The sequence below is a fragment of the Polypterus senegalus genome, chromosome 1 (assembly GCF_016835505.1).
Source record: "Polypterus senegalus isolate Bchr_013 chromosome 1, ASM1683550v1, whole genome shotgun sequence".
Classification (NCBI taxonomy): Eukaryota; Metazoa; Chordata; class Cladistia; order Polypteriformes; family Polypteridae; genus Polypterus; species Polypterus senegalus.
The window spans coordinates 48,960,939-48,979,307 of NC_053154.1; the positions used below are offsets into that span (position 1 = coordinate 48,960,939).

Consider the following 18,369-nt stretch of genomic DNA (forward strand, 5'->3'; position numbering starts at 1 on the left):
AGATGTCCAGATGGCTAATTGGCTTCATTGCCCTATGTGTCTCCTCTTTTTAGCTCTCTTTGCCAATTTGTTGGCATCACAGATGGCTCTTCAATGCTCAGTGCCTTGAAGCTCTGGCCAGAAATAATGTTGTAAAGCCCTTGCAACTGACTTCTATAAGGTAGCACCTTACCCTCCACCTGCCTTCACTGCACTCTGTCCCTGTCACCTTCCTTTCTGCTGCATTGTCCCATCTTGTCTAAGTACCCCCTTGCCTCATAGTAACCATTCTGCAGGTCCTCCTCCACTTAGGCTAGGTTTATTCATCACACGATGCATGCTCCCGCCAGACACCACTGCTGCGTGAGCTGTGTACTGTTTATACTTGCTCACGTACTTGATGTAAATTTGGAAGATTCCATCAGGTTGCACTGGGAGATTTTATCATGGTGAGAAAACAACGTTCGACTTTGCTGTGTTGTGAATTGCCTGAAGCATCCATTAAATTCCCAGGGCACCATGCCACAGTGTCTCTGAAAGGGATAGATGTTTAATGATTGCATCCATCAATCTAGGGATGCAACCATTCCAGCAAGCATCGGGCCAGAGGCAAAAACAATCTCTAGATAGGGCATCAGCTCATCATTGCAAGGTGAATACAAACAAACGCATACACGAGTGTCCTTTTAATATCACCAAATCCCATGTCCTTGGAAGGAAACTGGAGCGCACTGTGAAACTACCGCTCCGCCACCGTGCTGCTTCCCCTTATGTAATTATTAACAGTATTTAAATGAAGTTAACAATTTATTTATAAAATGTAATATACATGCACCATGAAAGTGATGTCAACTATAAATCTAAGGATTCTAAATTCTCCGAGAACTGAAATATAATATAATAATATAATATAGTAATATAATATAATATAATTTGTGTTCTGTGTGGTAGTTGCTGCCTGCCGCTGCACATTGGGATTAACAGCTGGATCAGTTTTAAGATAACGTTTGATGTTGTACTTCAATAACAAAGTAAACTGTGAGATTTAAGTTGAAATTTCCACTTTAATCATGAAATAAACCTTTTTTTTTTTTTTTGTCACCCTGTCAGTTTTTTTTCCTCTCTGGCTCAAATACGCTTCCATACATTTTGATGCTGTTGCAAAGCTGCAAAAAAAAAAAAAAAAAAAACAGCACAGAAGATGATACATGAGACCTTTAAAATGTATCGTGTCATTGTGATGGAGAATATGTGATGCTTGAAAAACATTTTGCTTCACCACATTGAGCCATTCATCAAACATCGAAGTATGCACATTGATCCTGTTGGATCTGCAAAGCTGCTTGCTGTCACATGTTGATAGTAAATGGAGACTCTGACGTTGCGTTCCAACATAATGAAACCCCCCGATTTTTTTTTTTTTCGCACATACGTCACATTAATTTTTGAGGAAGTGCTCAAAGGATGTGCCAAATGAACGCTGGGAATCCATGGCAGCCATGATGCATGCGTGTACGCATTCTGAGCATGAAGTATAAACCGGCCCTTACTGCTCTTATTTTCCTCTGGATGAGCCATGCCTCTCCTTTCCTATGGTGATGTCTGTCTGGGAAGTTTAGAAAGGTCCCAGCCTATCTTTGCCTCAAATAACTGCTTCCACCAGCTTCTCTGGCACAGCTTAGTTCTCTGCCTATTGAACAGCCTCCTTTGCTCATCACTTCGATCTAGTCCTTACCCTGATTTCAGTTTTAGCCTTCTTGGGTCATTTTACTCCCTGTACAGCAACACTTTCTGGATTCCCTTCTAAGGTTGTGAGTGGCAGGTGTGGCTTTCTCTTAAGGCAATTGAATGTGAATGCTGGTCTCTAGCTCCTGTGTAGGCCAAATCATCTTTTAAGGTGAGCACTGACCACCTTCTCCAAGGATTCCACTGTTGGTACTGCAATCTAGTAAACCAGGAGCAGCCACAGGATCCTAAGTGTAGAATACCATGCTAGTAAAGCCATTCTTTAAACTTAATTGGTAGTCCCAGTCTACCTACCAGTCTCTGCCAAACCCCCAAGGTCCGTGCAGATAGAGTGAACAGATACATCCTTCAGGGTACTGTCAAACACTTTGCTCAGGCTTTTAATTTTAATGGCTATGTCTGCACTCTCTTTAGCACCATTGATCTTGAATGGGCTGGTTTAATACTCATCAGGGGCCTCATGCATAACACCGTGCCTAGAACTCACACTATAACATGACGTAAGCACAAAAGCCGAAATGTGCTTACGCACAGAAAAATCCAGATGCATACATCTGTGTGTTCTCCAACTTCCACGTTCTTCCGCTGCATAAATCCCGATCAGAGTAAAAAGTAACGCTCGTGCACGCGCCTGCTGTCCCGGCTTAACTCCTCCCAGAATTACGCTGCTTTGAATATGCAAATCAATAAAATAGCCCTTAAGCTCAGTGTTCTGTGAAAAGCAAGAGGGAAAATGGAGGAATTTTAGCGAATACCAAGTGGAGGCAAGGAAAAATGTACTGTTTGTTGATTTACACAGTGGTATAAACAACAAAAGGAAGCTGATCGACTGACATAGCGTGTCGGAGAAACTTGAAAGCTCAAATTCACAAAGTTGCACAGTGCCCAGAATAAAAAAAGTTGTCAGATATCAAAGTCGCCTTGAAAAGGCGAGTCGTAGCCCACCATCTGAGTGTCATATGAAAGGGTACAGAGAAAAAAAAGGCACACAGTGGGGGTGGAAAAAGCACGAAATGTCAACTTCAATCTCGAAATTTCCACTTTATGTAGTTTATTTTGTCATTAAAGTAGAACATCATAAACTTCATCTTAATTTTAATTAAGTTTAATTAACCAGTTTCTCAAATCACGTCGTAATTAAAGTAGCACGTTTAAATGCTTTGTTTTGTATGTGTTCTATGTGCTCTATGTATGTGAATCACTACGTGCTTTTTAAATGGGCTTTCTCTTCCTCCGACAGGACACAGAATCCATTACATTCGTGATATTACAGCTCTCTGAATAACTAAAATACCGGGATGTGTATGTGATATCATGTTCATGATGATGGGAGTTAAAGCGCATTATTAAACATGGGAACACGGTGGCGCAGTGATTGTGCGCGACCTTTGATGAAATAATTTATTGCAACAGTACTCGAGGGTGGCTTTAGGCTCGTGGCGGCCCTGGACAGAGAAAGAATTGGTGGCCCCTTCGCCGCCAATGTCAGTATGGTATCTTATGCATGGCGGATGGCCGTGGACACTGCATAGCCGCCTCATGCTGAAGACACAAGCGTTTAACTTTTGTCGAAATTTGCTGCTGCGTTTTTAGCTGTGTCGTTATTTTCTCTTTGTTTTCTATTCAATATAAACTGCTCAAAAAAATTTAAGGAGCACTTTGAAAATGCATTAGATCTCAATGGGAAAAAGAAATCCTCCTGGATATCTATACTGATATAGACTGGGTAATGTGTTAGGAACGAAAGGATGCCACACCGTTTGATGGAAATGAAAATGATCAACCTACAGAGCCCTGAATTCAAAGACGCCCCAAAAATCAGAGTGAAAAAATTATGTGGCAGGCTAGTCCATTTTACCAAAATTTAATTGCAGCAACTCAAAATTGCAGCACTTTGTATGGCCCCTGTGTTCTTGTATACATGCCTGACAACATCGGTGCATGCTTCTAATGAGATGACAGATGGTGTTGTGGGGGATCTCCTCCCAGATCTGGACCAGGGCATCACTGAGCTCCTGGACAGTCTGAGGTGCAACCTGGTGGCATTGAATGGACCAAAACATAATGTCCCAGAGGTGTTCTATTGGATTTAGGTCAGGAAAGTGTGGTGGCCAGTCAATGGTATCAATTCCTTCATCCTCCAGGAACTGCCTGCATACTCTCACCACATGAGGCCAGGAATTGTCGTGCACCAGGAGCCACTGTACCAGCATAGGGTCTGACAATGGGTCCAAGGATTTCATCCTGATACCTAATGGCAGCCAAGGTGCCTTTGTCAAGCCTGTAGCGGTCTGTGTGACCCTCCATGGATATGCCTCCCCAGACAATCATTAACCCACCACCAAACTGCTCATGCTGAATGATGTTACAGGCAGCATAATGTTCTCCATGGCTTCTCCAGACCCTTTCACTTCTGTCACGTGCTCAGGGTGAACCTGCTCTCATCTGTAAAAGCACAGGGCACCAGTGGTGCATCTGCCAATTCTGGTATTCTATGGCGAATGCCAATCGAGCTGCATGCTGCTGGGCAGTGAGCTCAGGGCCCATTAGAGGACATGGGGCCCTTGGGTCACCCTCATGAAGTCTTTCTGGTTGTTTGGTCAGAGACATTCACACCAGTGGCCTGCTGGAGGTCATTTTGTAGGGCTCTGGCAGTGCTCATCCTGTTCCTCCTTGCCCAAAGGAGCAGATACTGGTCCTGCTGATGGGTTATGGACTTCTATGGCCCTCTCCAGCTCTCCTAGAGTAACTGCTTGTCTCCTAGAATCTCCTCCATGCCCTTGAGACTGTGCAGGGAGACACAGCAAACCTTCTGGCAATGACACGTATTGATGTGCCATCCTGGAGAAGTTGGACTACCTGTGCAACCTCTGTAGGGTCCAGGTATCGCCTCATGCTACCAGTAGTGACACTGACTGTAGCCAAATGCAAAACTAGTGAAGAAACAGTCAGAAAAAATGAGGAGGGAAAAATGTCAGTGGCCTCCACCTGTTAAACCATTCCTGTTTTGGGGGTCATCTCATTGTTGCCCCTCTAGTGCATCTGTTGTTAATTTCATTAACACCACAGCAGCTGAAACTGATTAACAACCCCCTCTGCTACTTAACTGACCAGATTAATATCCCATAAGTTTCATTGACTTTATGCTATACTCTGATTAAAAAGTGTTCCTTTAATTCTTTTGAGCAGTATATATTGGCGTGGCTGCCCTGTGCAGGTGCACAGTTTGTACCTGCCTAAGGCCGTCCCTGCCATACTGTCTCTTTCAAACGTACTAACCTCCAATTCCTGTCCTTACTTTTCTTTCTCCAAGTAACTGATCGCCACACAATCAGCTCTGTAATAGACGTTAAGCCATCTGTAAGCTTATAATGCCGATTCTTCAAAACTTTTAAGGAACATTGAAATATCTTCGTAGTCCATGTTTAATTATTCTATCCTTCACGCCTGTCCCAGTGAAGCATACAGTGCTTTTATCTGTATAATATAATAAACATATTTTGCTGCATTTCATCTTAAAAATGATATCGTCATCGTATGTAAATACGTGCTTTATAAAGTGGCTCAGGTTGTGCAATATTATAACTGTAGTGTTTACAGTGAGGTGATTGTACTTTTTATAAGTACAAACAGTTTTCTACAAGGAGCAGTTGATGGATTGATTTGAGTGCGTTTAGAGCTTTTGGGATGAATATCTCAATATCCATTCTGGTTCCTGAATTTTCCTATGTCCTGTTAGCCAATAATAGTTCATGTTCACAGCACCTCTCTCCTTTTACTTACAATAATCAATTTTTAAAAGTGTAAAAAGTAATGTTGAAAAGCACTATTAAACAAGAACATCAAAGCTGGACAAAGGCTGCAAAGATTGACAGATGAAAAATCTTATTTTTGGACATAACAAAATCTACTTAAAGAGAGACAGTTTTTGGATCTTGTGTGGTAGCAAAAGGCTTTTTTCTGTTACAGACTGAAAAACAGCTGGTTTTTCCTGCGTACCCCTCCTCAATAACATCATTACACAGAACAGCATCTAATATTTTTGTTTATAATCTAATATTTTTTTTTATATTATTGCAGTATGCTATATGTCTTATCTGAAGAACATAAATCTAATCATGCTCAACATTATTTTAGCAAAAGTTTTTTTTGAATGGCTATTTTTAATTTGTTTTATAATCAAGAGAAATTACTAAATGATGAAAAGGGGTTGTGTTTTTATTTTACAAACTTTTAAGATATGTCCAAATGTGTGACCCTCTCTCATCCCAATTTGTGCTTTTCTTATTAGAATTTATGGAGATCCCATTTTTTTAAACCTTAGCTATATCTTCAAAGTAGAGATTTGGGTGGTTTGGAATTACTGATTTTTTATTTCTTTTTTTCCTGAACAATTTTCTGAAAACAACTTATCCAGTTTATTGTGATTCTTTTATAGTGGGTGTATTGTGTTTCCATTATTTTGTTTCCCAAGTAGATAAACTATTTTTCTTTGGTATTCTTCTAACAAAATTGTATGCAATATTTTCATTACATCTACATATTTAACAAGGTCATTTTTTAAACTCTTCTTCCTTAACAATTATTTGGTTTTTCTTGTAAAGTTTTCCTGGCAGCAAAAACCTGCTGTTTAGCTGACAGTTTCTATATCCTATGCCAGTGCTATTTTTTCCCACCCTCCCTCTGTTTTCTTTTTTCATAGCTGTATAATGTTTGAGCAAACTCAAAGCCAGGCTGCCTTCCACTTACATTAGTCAGCAAATATAACTTAAGTTCAATTCTCTAGTTGTTTATGGGTGTTAAAGCACAATGTTGCATGAATCCTAGGCCGTAAACTTTTCAGTCTAATACAGTGGCATGCAAAAGCCTGCATAATTTTTTGCATGGCAGAAGATTTGTACACATTTATCCATATAGTTTTTAAATGTGAAGTGTTATGCTGTAACAATCCATTTCCAAAATTAAAATAAACCTTTTAAAATAAAATTTTCTGTAGATATTTAACTGAAGAAAAACTGAAAATGTGGTGTTTCTGTAACTATTTAAAACTCTGTGCTTTGGAAGCTCCAGGTTTACACAAATGACAAATTAATCACAAACGACACAAAAGTGACAATCATTTAATCATAATTAAACGTAATTATGTACTACATGTGAGTCCTTTATCTTTCTGGATATAAAAAGCACCCTTTTAAGGGAAGATTGGCTTCATTTTTGCAGTAATTGTGGTACAAAGACTAAGGAGTACTCTGATGTGAAAAAGAAAGTCATTGAAATGCACAAGGCTGGAAATGGCTACAAAAATATGTTTTAGAATGGCCAAGTCAAAGCCCCAATCTTAACCCTATTGAGAATCTTTGGCACTATTTGAAAACTGCTGTCCAGAGGTGCCTTCCCACCAACATAGTTTTTGTATAAATTCTGCCAAGAAGAATGAGGAAGAATCACTACTGAAAAATTATATAAATTTGGTATATACCAACCCCAAAAAAATTAAGGCTGATATTTCTTCAAAAGGGTTCTCAACAAGGTATTACTTCATAGGGCTTGAATACACTTGGAAACACTAACTTTTGAGTTTTTATTCTTCAGATAAATTTCTGCAGAAAATCGTTTATTTCGTACTTTGGAAATGAAATGTTACAGCTTAAGAGTTCACACTAAAAATATGGATAAATATGTACACAAATCTTTTGTCATGCAGAAAATTATGTCTGTCAAGGGGATTGAATACTTTTGCATGCCACTGTATCTGAGTGAGAAAACTGAAAATTGTATTAAAACACTTCTCCTTTTCATGTATCAGCTTAAATAGGTACTGTAATATTATATCAATGGTGCCTTCAGTATTATAGTAATTTTAATGTTCGTCTCTGTTGACTCATTTCAAATGATTGTAGTTGTATTTGAATTTCTTTTTATTCATTTGTAAATTTAATGTGTGTTTTTAATGTTCTTGCTCTTTTTCTTTTGCTTGATTGTGTGATTTTAAAGTTGCTAGGACCTGATTTCAGAAGATGGTTTTGCTACATATGTAATTCATTCATGACAAGGTGATTCTGCTAGTTCATTTACAAAGAGTTTGATGTAGTATCGTTAGAAAAAAGCAAACTGAGACTTTGTCCAGTTCAATACTATTTACAAAAATAACCCAGTATGAATATTCAAAATTAATTTTAGTTAAGTCCTTTTAGTTAAGTTAGAACAATTTTGAGAATGTTGCATTATTCATTTGTTCCAATATTTGCTTGTTGATGTTTCTTTCCTTAAGTTAAAGCATTCAAATATTGCAAAAACTTTAGTCAAGACAATTAAGTCTTCATCGTTCTGCTGGCTTTTTAATAAAGTAATAAATTTTTGCAAACTTTTTTTTTTTTTTAAAAATATATAAAACAGGCGGAAGAGAGACATGGAAATATTGAGGAACGTTTGCGACAGATGGAGGCACAGCTGGAAGAGAAAAACCAAGAACTGTTAAGGGTATAAGTTTTAGTTTGTTTAACTTATTTAATGACATACATTTTAAGATAAATTATTCTTGTTGCTCTATGTTGCTTCCACAATTCAATTTACAGTACATCCAGAAAGTATTCACAGCGCATCACTTTTTCCACATTTTATGTTACAGCCTTATTCCAAAATGGATTAAATTCATTTTTTTCCTCAGAATTCTATCAATCAATCAACATTTATTTATATAGCACATATTCATACAAAAAAAATGTAGCTCAAAGTGCTTTACAAAATGAATAGAGAAATAGAAGACAATAAAAGATAAACATAAGTCAACATTAATTAACATAGAATAAGAGTAAGGTCCGATGGCCAGGGTGGACAGAAAAACAAAAAAACTCCAAAGGCTGGAGAAAAAATAAAATCTGTAGGGGTTCCAGACCAAGAGACCGCCCAGTCCCCTCTGGGCAATCTACCTAACATAAATCAAACAGTCCTCTTTGTATTTAGGGTTTTCATGGAAGGACCTGATGATGATGGTCACGTAGACTTCTGGCTTTCAGTCCATCAATGTTGGTGCATCATGATGCTTTGAATAGGTGGTGGTGGCAGGCCGCCACCACAAAGAAACCGGAAAAAGAAACAGAAGAGAGAGTAGGGGTCAGTACGGATTTTAGAGCCACCATGAATAGTTATTATGAAGAATTGAACATACAGTATCAGTATCAGTATTAAGTTAAAATGAAGTTATAAAAAGGCCATGTTAAAGTAATGTGTTTTCAGCAGTGTTTTAAAGTGCTCTACTGTATTTGCCTGGCGAATTCCTATTGGCAGGCTATTCCAGATTTTGGCTGCATAACAGCAGAAGGCCGCCTCACCACTTCTTTTAAGTTTAGCTTTTGGAATTATAAGGAGACACTCATTTGAAGATCTAAGGTTACGATTTGGAATATAACGTATTCTACACACAACACCCCATAATGACAACGTGAAAATAGTTTACTTGAGGTTTTTTGCAAATTTATTAAAAATAAAAAAACCTGAGAAATCACATGTACATAAGTATTCACAGCCTTTCCTCAATACTTTGTCGATGCACCTTTGGCAGCAATTACAGCCTCAAGTTTTTTTGAATATGATGCCACAAGCTTGGCACACCTAGCTTTGGCTAGTTTCGCCCATTCCTCTTTGCAGCACCTCTCAAGCTCCATGAGGTTGGATGGGAAGCATCGGTGCACAGCCATTTTAAGATCTCTCCAGAGATGTTCAATCGGATTCAAGTCTGGGCTCTGGCTGGGCCACTCAAGGACATTCACAGAGTTGTCCTGAAGCCACTCCTTTGATATCTTGGCTGTGTGCTTAGAGTCGTTGTCCTGCTGAAAGATGAATCGTCGCCCCAGTCTGAGGTCAAGAGCGCCCAGGAGCAGGTTTTCATCCAGGATGTCTCTGTACATTGCTGCAGTCATCTTTCCCTTTATCCTGACTAGTCTCCCAGTTCCTGCTGCTGAAAAACATCCCCACAGCATGATGCTGTCACCACCACGCTTCACTGTAGGGATGGTATTGGCCTGGTGATGAGCGGTGCCTGGTTTCCTCCAAACGTGACGCCTGGCATTCACACTAGAGAGTTCAGTCTTTGTCTCAACAGACCAGAGAATTTTCTTTCTTGTAGTCTGAGAGTCCTTCAGGTGCCTTTTGGCAAACTCCAGGCGGGCTGCCATGTGCCTTTTACTAAGTAGTGGCTTCCGTCTGGCCAGTCGACCATACAGGCCTGATTGGTGGATTGCTCCAGAGATGGTTGTCCTTCTGGAAGGTTCTCCTCTCTCCACAGAGGACCTCTGGATCTCTGACAGAGTGACCATTGGGTTCTTGGTCACCTCCCTGACTAAGGCTCTTCTGCCCCGATCGCTCAGTTTAGATGGCCGGCCAGCTCTAGGAAGAGTCCTGGTGGTTTCGAACTTCTTCCACTTACGGATGATGGAGGCCACTGTGCTCATTGGAACCTTCAAAGCACCAGAAATTTTTCTGTAACCTTCCCCAGATTTGTGCCTCGAGACAATCCTGTCTCGGAGGTCTACAGACAATTCCTTTGACTTCATGCTTGGTTTGTGCTCTGACATGAACTGTCAACTGTGAGACCTTATATAGACCGGTGTGTGCCTTTCCAAATCATGTCCAATCAACTGAATTTACCACAGGTGGACTCCAATTAAGCTGCAGTAACATCTCAAGGATGACCAAGGAAAACAGGATGCACCTGAGCTCAATTTTTAGCTTCATGGCAAAGGCTGTACTTTGATTTTAGGTGAACCAGAGCACTAAATCCATCTTTGCACAAATAAGTGCTTGAAAAGGGAATCGGATGTTTTAAAGCATACAGTGAAATTTCAGGGTAATCTGCTTTGGTTTCAAACCAGAATTCCTCCACTGAGACATGAGAATGCAGCACTTGCAGCATTCAATCGCAATACAGCTTAATCACCTGTTCAATGACACTGTCTGGAAGATCCACGGAGCTTGGGTTGCAGTGAAATTGGTCAGTCACCCAGTCAGTCTTTGACATATCCAATCCCTGAAAGTAAGTTGTGAAAGTGCTCCTCCAGACATGGTAGATGATCAATCATTATTTGAGTATGCCGTATGCAGTAGAAAATGCCCTCACAAAATGCATTGTAATACGTGTAATGAAAAAAAGTCAAAAGGTGACTGGGTTTATCCTCCGTGCTAACATCCATTTGTAAAATGCAGGTTGGGGAAGTCGCTCCATTAGTGTGCTGTCTTGATTCTTTTCTATTGCCTAAATTCTTAGTTTCACTGTATTATTAAACAGGGGTACAGTGGTACCTCGGTAAATAGTGAACCCTCGTTTATCACGGTTAATGAGTTCCAGACTCTACCGTGATAAATGAATTTTCACGAAGTAGGATTCTTTATTTATAAATCGAATATTTTCACAGAGTATAGAAAACCTGTTTACGACCTTCTAAATACGTTTTTAACATTATTAGAGCCCTCTAGACATGAAATAACACCATTTAGTCACCATTACACTATTACCCAATATATTAGACAAAATAAGAGAAAATAAGACATATTAGACGTTACAAATATATTACTAGGCGCACTCGCCTTTTAAGGCGACCGACTTTTATCCTCAATTTTTGTGCGCTCCATTTGTACATCAGGCTTGTAAGTGTTGGGAATGAGAACATCAAAGTGCCCATTCATAACATCTCCCGAAAACCTAAGTTTTTATCCCCTCAAGTGCCTGTCCAAAGTCGTACAATGTCAGCCCGAATCTGTACCGCTGAAGACAGAGTTTCATGCACTAAATAAGCTATAGATGAGAATAAGCAAGCACCATCTCCCCTGATATTTACTACGCGGTGAGGCATTTGTACTCCATCAACATTAATTATTTCCAGAGACATAATTTTGTCTATTTTTCCAGCGCATCACGCACAAAAGCAAGGGAACGATGTGAGCACCAGAACTCTGCTCACATTGCGTTGCTTCGTACCTCACTCAACCCGCAAGTAGTAACTCTGTAATAAGCGCAATACTGCTATGCTTTGCACTCACGGGACGGAAGGACAATCCCGAACGCTTTTATATAGTAGATTATTGTACTGTATATTTAATTGCACACAACCACTAACCTATGAAGGCACGACATCAGTAGGAGAGTCTTCAGAGGTGGTGCAGTATCTTGAGCAGGTGCGTTGTTGTCTTCAGTGAAGAAGTACTAGGAGTAGGCAGTGGGTGTCTAGGTGTGTGGCTGAAGAACATCTTGATAGGCAGTTGCTGGTGCTGCCTTTTCATATGCGTGAGGAGGCTTTTGTAGGGTATTGCCATCTTTAATCATATCCAAGAGTTTCACCTTCTTCTGGATAGTAAGCATCTTCCTCCGGCGCTTAGTTTTATTGTCAGAAGACTTAGAAAAAGCAGCACGTTTAGGAGCCATCGTGGGGCTTAGGTAAAAGTTCTCAGAAAACGCATGCGTAGTGACATAAGCGTGTATGAGAAAAAAATCGCGATAGAGTGAAGCCGCGAAAGTCGAAGCGTGATATAGCGAGGGATCACTGTACGTCCGTTTTGGAAAAAGTCCAACTTGGTATTCGTCCTGTTTGGACGTGAAAAAGTTTGCTTGGTATATGACCTTTGTTTGCAATACGACTCGTGTGCTAGAACACCATGCGCTACCCTTGTTTACCTCTCTCGAGACAAAGCCACGACTGCCCACAAGCGTCAGTTGCTAGCATTCAGTGAACAACCCATGCTATAACTCTATGTGAATTTTCATGTGATTTTGTGTTTTTTCGCATAAATTTGAATAGATTGTTGAAAGGTATGAAGGTGGCATGCGTATCCGGGACATGGCTACTGCATACCGTATGGAGAGAACGACAGTATCTACGATTGTGAAAAACAAAGACGTTATTAAAAAGTAAAGCGAGGTTAAATTTTCATTTATTTCATCTAATTGCTTTTGTATTTATGTATTTTAGAATTAAGCAGTGTTTAAATTATTTTATACAACTCCATCAATGTATAATATGCCAATAACAATAGGATTTTTTTTCATGGGAACGGATTAATCATTTTCCCTTTATTTCTTATGGGAAAAATTAGTTTGTTATACGTCCTCTTTGGTATAAGTCAAAGGATCTGGAACAGATTAAGGATGTATACCGAGGTACCACTGTATATTCTTTGGTTTTTGTCCTTCATGTTCACCACATACAGTTTTTGCTATATCAGTTGCCGCTGGTAAAATCAATGTCTCAGGGATCCTATGTGGTTTCATAGCCTTGGCTATGCGATAGCTCACTTCAAATGATATGCACAGAGATTTCTCACCTGTTTTTACTTCTCTTCTGAATTGCATCCGCTGACTGTTGAGCTCATTTTGTTTTCTTTCAAAATATTATTTTAGCTTTCCCATTTATTCTTTGTGCGTAGTTTCAAAGTGCCTTTTAAGTTTATTTGGTTTCATACTCTCCATAGTCCGCATGTTACTGCACAAGAGGCATTTAGGCCTTTTCTCTTTCTTCGCAATAACACTAATAAATCCATGCTGAATAAACGATTCATCATATTTTCGTAGTTGTTTTAAAGGCTGATGTTCAGGATTTGATCAGCCTATGCTTGTAAAATAGTCCCTGATCCACATGATAGATGCACTCCTTTTGTTATTGTAGACTACCACATTGAAATGATTAGTGATTTCCACATTTCCTCTGACACAAACTACAGTTCTTGCATTGTGTACAGTGCTTTGGGGAAGCAAATGTCTCTCTTGTCTTGTCTTTCTTCTTAATCAGTCACCTACTTATAACACAATGAACCTTCAGGCATCCAAGTAACTATTGGTTCAGCTTCATTTTGTTCTGGGTTTCAGCTTCTTCTTTAAACACAGCATTGTGATTTTTGGTTGAAGGAATTGTCCCATTCATGAATATTTGTTATACAAGTTCCCCCATCCATTGGAACCTTTTAGGAATGAACACACACAATTCACATGCATCTCTTTCTAAACTATTTCCCAAGGCAATGTCTCATTACACTATTTTTCTAGTGCTTTTTTATTTACAGACTTGTATAGTGTGTTTTTCCCTTTGCTAGTCATGGCCCACTCCCATTACCAACATTTATGTAGTCTGACATACACAGTGAATCTCCCCGACATAATCTAACTGGTCTAATGTTCCATGTTTTATGTATCACAACAGGAGGGGAAAAGGGTGTAGATTGCAGCTGAGTTTGCCCTACCTATAAAGCCTTTGTATGGCTTGTGATACTTTGTATACGAAATGCCCAGCACAGCTTCTCATTTTCAATCATCTAATTTGACTTAAAATGTAATTTTGATTCATATTATCTAACTTACTCGGACAACAAGATCAGCAGCTTTAGTCAAGTTTGACATCCCCTCCAACTGTAACATTGGCTTATGGCCCAACATTGCCATTGCTGAAAGCAGAAGTGTTTTGATTTGTAATTTTTTTTTTCTAGTGTCAAAACTATTTTTAATTCACATTGACTTTTTCATTCTGCCTGACTTTGTGTCTCTGTCTCTCTGCTTTTATCTTTATATGCAAGTATGTATTTACCAAATTTTTTTTTTTTTTTTTAAGGCTCGACAGAGAGAGAAAATGAATGAGGAACATAACAAACGATTGTCCGAAACTGTTGATAAACTTCTGTCTGAATCAAATGAAAGATTACAGCTTCATTTGAAAGAAAGAATGGCAGCTTTAGAAGATAAGGTACTACCTATGTTGGTCTGTTTTGGTTGTTTAATTATTTTTTATATTTATTAAGGACATTTGAAATAAGAAAATATCTTGATTTTTAAGTATTTTTGTACCTCTGAAATTGTTACTTGCTCTAAAATTGATTTTAAGTGTTATAGAGTTTTGTATTTTATACAAAGAAAACATACACACACACACACATATATATATATATATATATATATATATATATATATTGTGAACGCTGGCCCCGGCACAGACAGACGGACAGCATATTTTTGCCCAACACACTGTTTATTGACACACTATTTACAATATAAAAGTCCTAGTGCACACTCACACGACCCCAGTGCCTCTGCACCGATTTCCCCAAAGTCCAGGCCCACAGTCTCTTGTGCCTTCCTGGCCGCCTCCGTCCTCGCTCTCCAGCTCAGTCCTTCTGCCTCCCGACTTCCACCAATCACTGGAGGGAGGCGCCCTAAATAATGCCCCGGATGAGCCCCAGGTGCTTCTGCCTCTAGCCACGCCCAAGCGTGGCGGAAGTGTCGGCTGTCTTCCTGGCAGCTCTCCGGGTGCCACACAAAGTCTTCCCCCCGGCACTTCCTGGTGTGGCGGAAGTGCCGGGCTCCCGGATAATTAGGCACCGGGGCGCCGCCTGGCGGTGGCCACGGGTCCCTACAGGGCTGGGCTTCAAAGCCCTGTACCCGAGGCCCCTGCCTAACCAGGACGGACGCCCCCACTCCGTCTGGAGGAGGCACTCGCCCTCCTCCGGTCCTCCAAGGCGTCCCGGCCGGGCTCCAGCCCCAACCGCAACCGCCGGGATAAACCGGCATCGGGCGCCGCCTGGCGGTGACCACGGGCCCCTACAGGAAGGGCTTCCATGCCCTCAACCCGTGGCCCCAACAGAACCAAGGCGGGCGCCCCTCGCGGTCTGGAGGAGGCACAAGCCCTCCTCACGTCCTCCTGGCGCCCCGGCGGGCTCCAGCCCCGCCGGGGCCACAGTGCCCCACCGCTAGCGAGGACACGTGGGTCGAGCGGCACAACCGAAAGGGCAGCACGTCCCCAGCGAGCGTCCTACTATGTCCCCAGGGTCCAACGCGGCACCCTGGGACATCTGTCTTCGGCACCTCGCCGGCGCAACGTCCCCTGTGGTCTGCGCCGCCCGCCCCGCTGTTCCCCAGCGGGTCACTGTAAGGCCTCCCGGCGTGGAGCACTCCAGCGAGCGCCCGTTCCAGGCGGGCAGGTCCCGCCGGCGTCGGCCTCAGCGCTCGTCGGGGCTTCGGGCCTGTAAAATAAAGAAAAGAGGGCCAGAAGCACAGCCAGGACACTCATCCCAGCGCTCCGTCGGTCTCCGTATCGACCGTGCTCCTGCCCCCTCCGACAGCCCCCAACTTGCCTGCTGAAGTCCTCCGCCGCAGGTTCCATGCCCCCCGCCGCTCGTCCGCGGCACGCTCGCAGGCGGCTCGCCCAGCCGCCCAGGGGATCTCCTCTGCCCGTTCAGAGGACGGCCCTTCTCCGGACGCGCGCACCCAGCGCCGCGCCCTCTCCTATCGGAGGAACCGGCATTCACCCTTCGGTTCCTCCTTCTTTTCTTGGGCGCTGGCGGTCTGGGTCTGAGCACAGCAAAGCTCAAATCCAGCCCGTCTGCGTCCAGGCAAGCGACAGGAGACAGCTGCGGGCTTGAAGCGCAGGGCGCTAGGACCCAGGGCACTCAGCAGCCCGATCCTACCGCCCTTGCGTGTTCGATCTCCCAGCCTCGCTAGCTGTCTGCACCGCCGCATCCGCTGTTGGGAAGTTGCCTACTGAGCCGCTCGTCCTGTAAACAGTCACGCCATGTTCGCGAACCCCCACTTGCTTTACGGAGCGGCAACACTCACCACTCCCGCCGTGTTCTGCCTGCCTCCGGTTCCAGCGCCCGCGCCGTTCCTCCGTCTCACGCGGTGTCAGTCCCGACGCGACCGCCTTCTCCATCAGCTGCTCGCACTGGCGACTAGAACACGCAGCAACTCCTAAAGGACGGCTTGGCGGGCGAAGGACTCCTCCGACGCACGCCGAGCGCTGGTGGAAAAAGAGAGACAGGCGTCGGTGGGCTTACCTGTTCATCAGCTCCACACGACGCCTGCCTCCTCTGGGCCACTCCCTCTGGCCCAATCGGGTCTCGGTTTGGCACGAGACTGGCATTCCTTGGGCCCGCCTCTATCCAATCATCGGCGGGCACGCAAGACACACCGGCCAATCCCGTGCCTGTCAGCGGGCGGGACACCCGGCCCGCGGCCATCTTGCCTCCCCTGCTCCGAGTGCGGAGACGTGCCTCTTCGCGCGTTGTGACTGCGGCGATTCCTTGAGCCGCAGCGGCTCCGAATCCGCAGCCCTCTTCGCTGCCTCCGCCGCCGCTGCCGACAGCCCGTGGCCAGCGTGCTCGCCACGACGCGGATCCGTTCGTCCCTCCCTGTCGAAACAAAGGTAAGTCCGACCCGAAGGGCCGATGATTGCAGGGCAGGGCACTCACCTCCCGAATCCCGTCATGCCTCGGCGTGGCCTTCAGCGACGCAACGCCGGCCTGGCTGTCCGTCCCGACAGCGCGACTTTCGGAGCCCGCTGCACTCCGGCGATGTCGGGTCCTCCTCCGCACCCGGGGAAAGCCATTCCGCTGTCCGGTGGCGGTGTCTGGGGCGAAACGCTCCCACGGGGTTGTGCCCGGGCCGCTCCCGCGGCCAGTGTGTGGGGTCCGCTGCTGCGCCGGGCCGTTCACAGAAATTGAATGTTTGAACCCAGGTCCCCGCCTTGTCCCAGGCGGAGCATCCTGCCGACTACGCCACTGTGAACGCTGGCCCCGGCACAGACAGACGGACAGCATATTTTTGCCCAACACACTGTTTATTGACACACTATTTACAATATAAAAGTCCTAGTGCACACTCACACGACCCCAGTGCCTCTGCACCGATTTCCCCAAAGTCCAGGCCCACAGTCTCTTGTGCCTTCCTGGCCGCCTCCCGTCCTCGCTCTCCAGCTCAGTCCTTCTGCCTCCCGACTTCCACCAATCACTGGAGGGAGGCGGCCCCTTAAATAATGCCCCGGATGAGCCCCAGGTGCTTCTGCCTCTAGCCACGCCCAAGCGTGGCGGAAGTGTCGGCTGTCTTCCTGGCAGCTCTCCGGGTGCCACACAAAGTCTTCCCCCCGGCACTTCCTGGTGTGGCGGAAGTGCGGGCTCCCGGATAATTAGGCACCGGGCGCCGCCTGGCGGTGGCCACGGGTCCCTACAGGGCTGGGCTTCAAAGCCCTGTACCCGAGGCCCCTTGCCTAACCAGGACGGACGCCCACTCCGTCTGGAGGAGGCACTCGCCCTCCTCCGGTCCTCCAAGCGTCGGCGGGCTCCAGCCCCAACCGGCAACCGCACGGGATAAACCGGCATCGGGGTGCCGCCTGGCGGTGACCACGGGCCCCTACAGGGAAGGGCTTCCATGCCCTCAACCCGTGGCCCCCAACAGAACCAAGATGGACGCCCCCTCGCGGTCTGGAGGAGGCACAAGCCCTCCTGGCCACATATATATATATATATATATATATATATATATATATATATATATATATATATATATATATATATATATATATATATATATATATACACACACATACACACACTGAATAAAGTCATGGCATCTAAATCATTTTGAAACCCCCAACTCCTCCTGTTCAGCTTTGTTCACATCTCTCCATCACCTCAATGTACCAGATCTTTCCTGCTCTTTCTTCCACTTTAGCTTCTACCCGCAGAGAGACCATTGTGCCTGAGTCCTCTCCCTACTGTGCCACCTTGACGTCCTTTTTCCCCAATTCCATGTCCCTCAGCGCTTACCACTAACAATTTATGTGGCTGCCATCGGTCTCTATATGCAGCTCCTCCAAGCCACTAAATGGCATTATACAG

General features: G+C 43.8%; 1 protein-coding gene across 19 annotated transcripts in view; it reads left to right on the forward strand.

Moving 5' to 3' along the window:
* Positions 1-18,369, forward strand: part of LOC120526032 (liprin-alpha-1-like) — a 175,019-nt gene that overhangs the window by 82,913 nt on the left and 73,737 nt on the right. For all 19 annotated transcript variants that reach the window (XM_039748928.1, XM_039748942.1, XM_039748962.1 and 16 more), the window contains exons 10-11: positions 8,122-8,205; positions 14,316-14,447. In XM_039748928.1, coding sequence (XP_039604862.1) covers positions 8,122-8,205; positions 14,316-14,447 — 216 coding nt within the window. The remainder of the gene's footprint in view (positions 1-8,121; positions 8,206-14,315; positions 14,448-18,369) is intronic.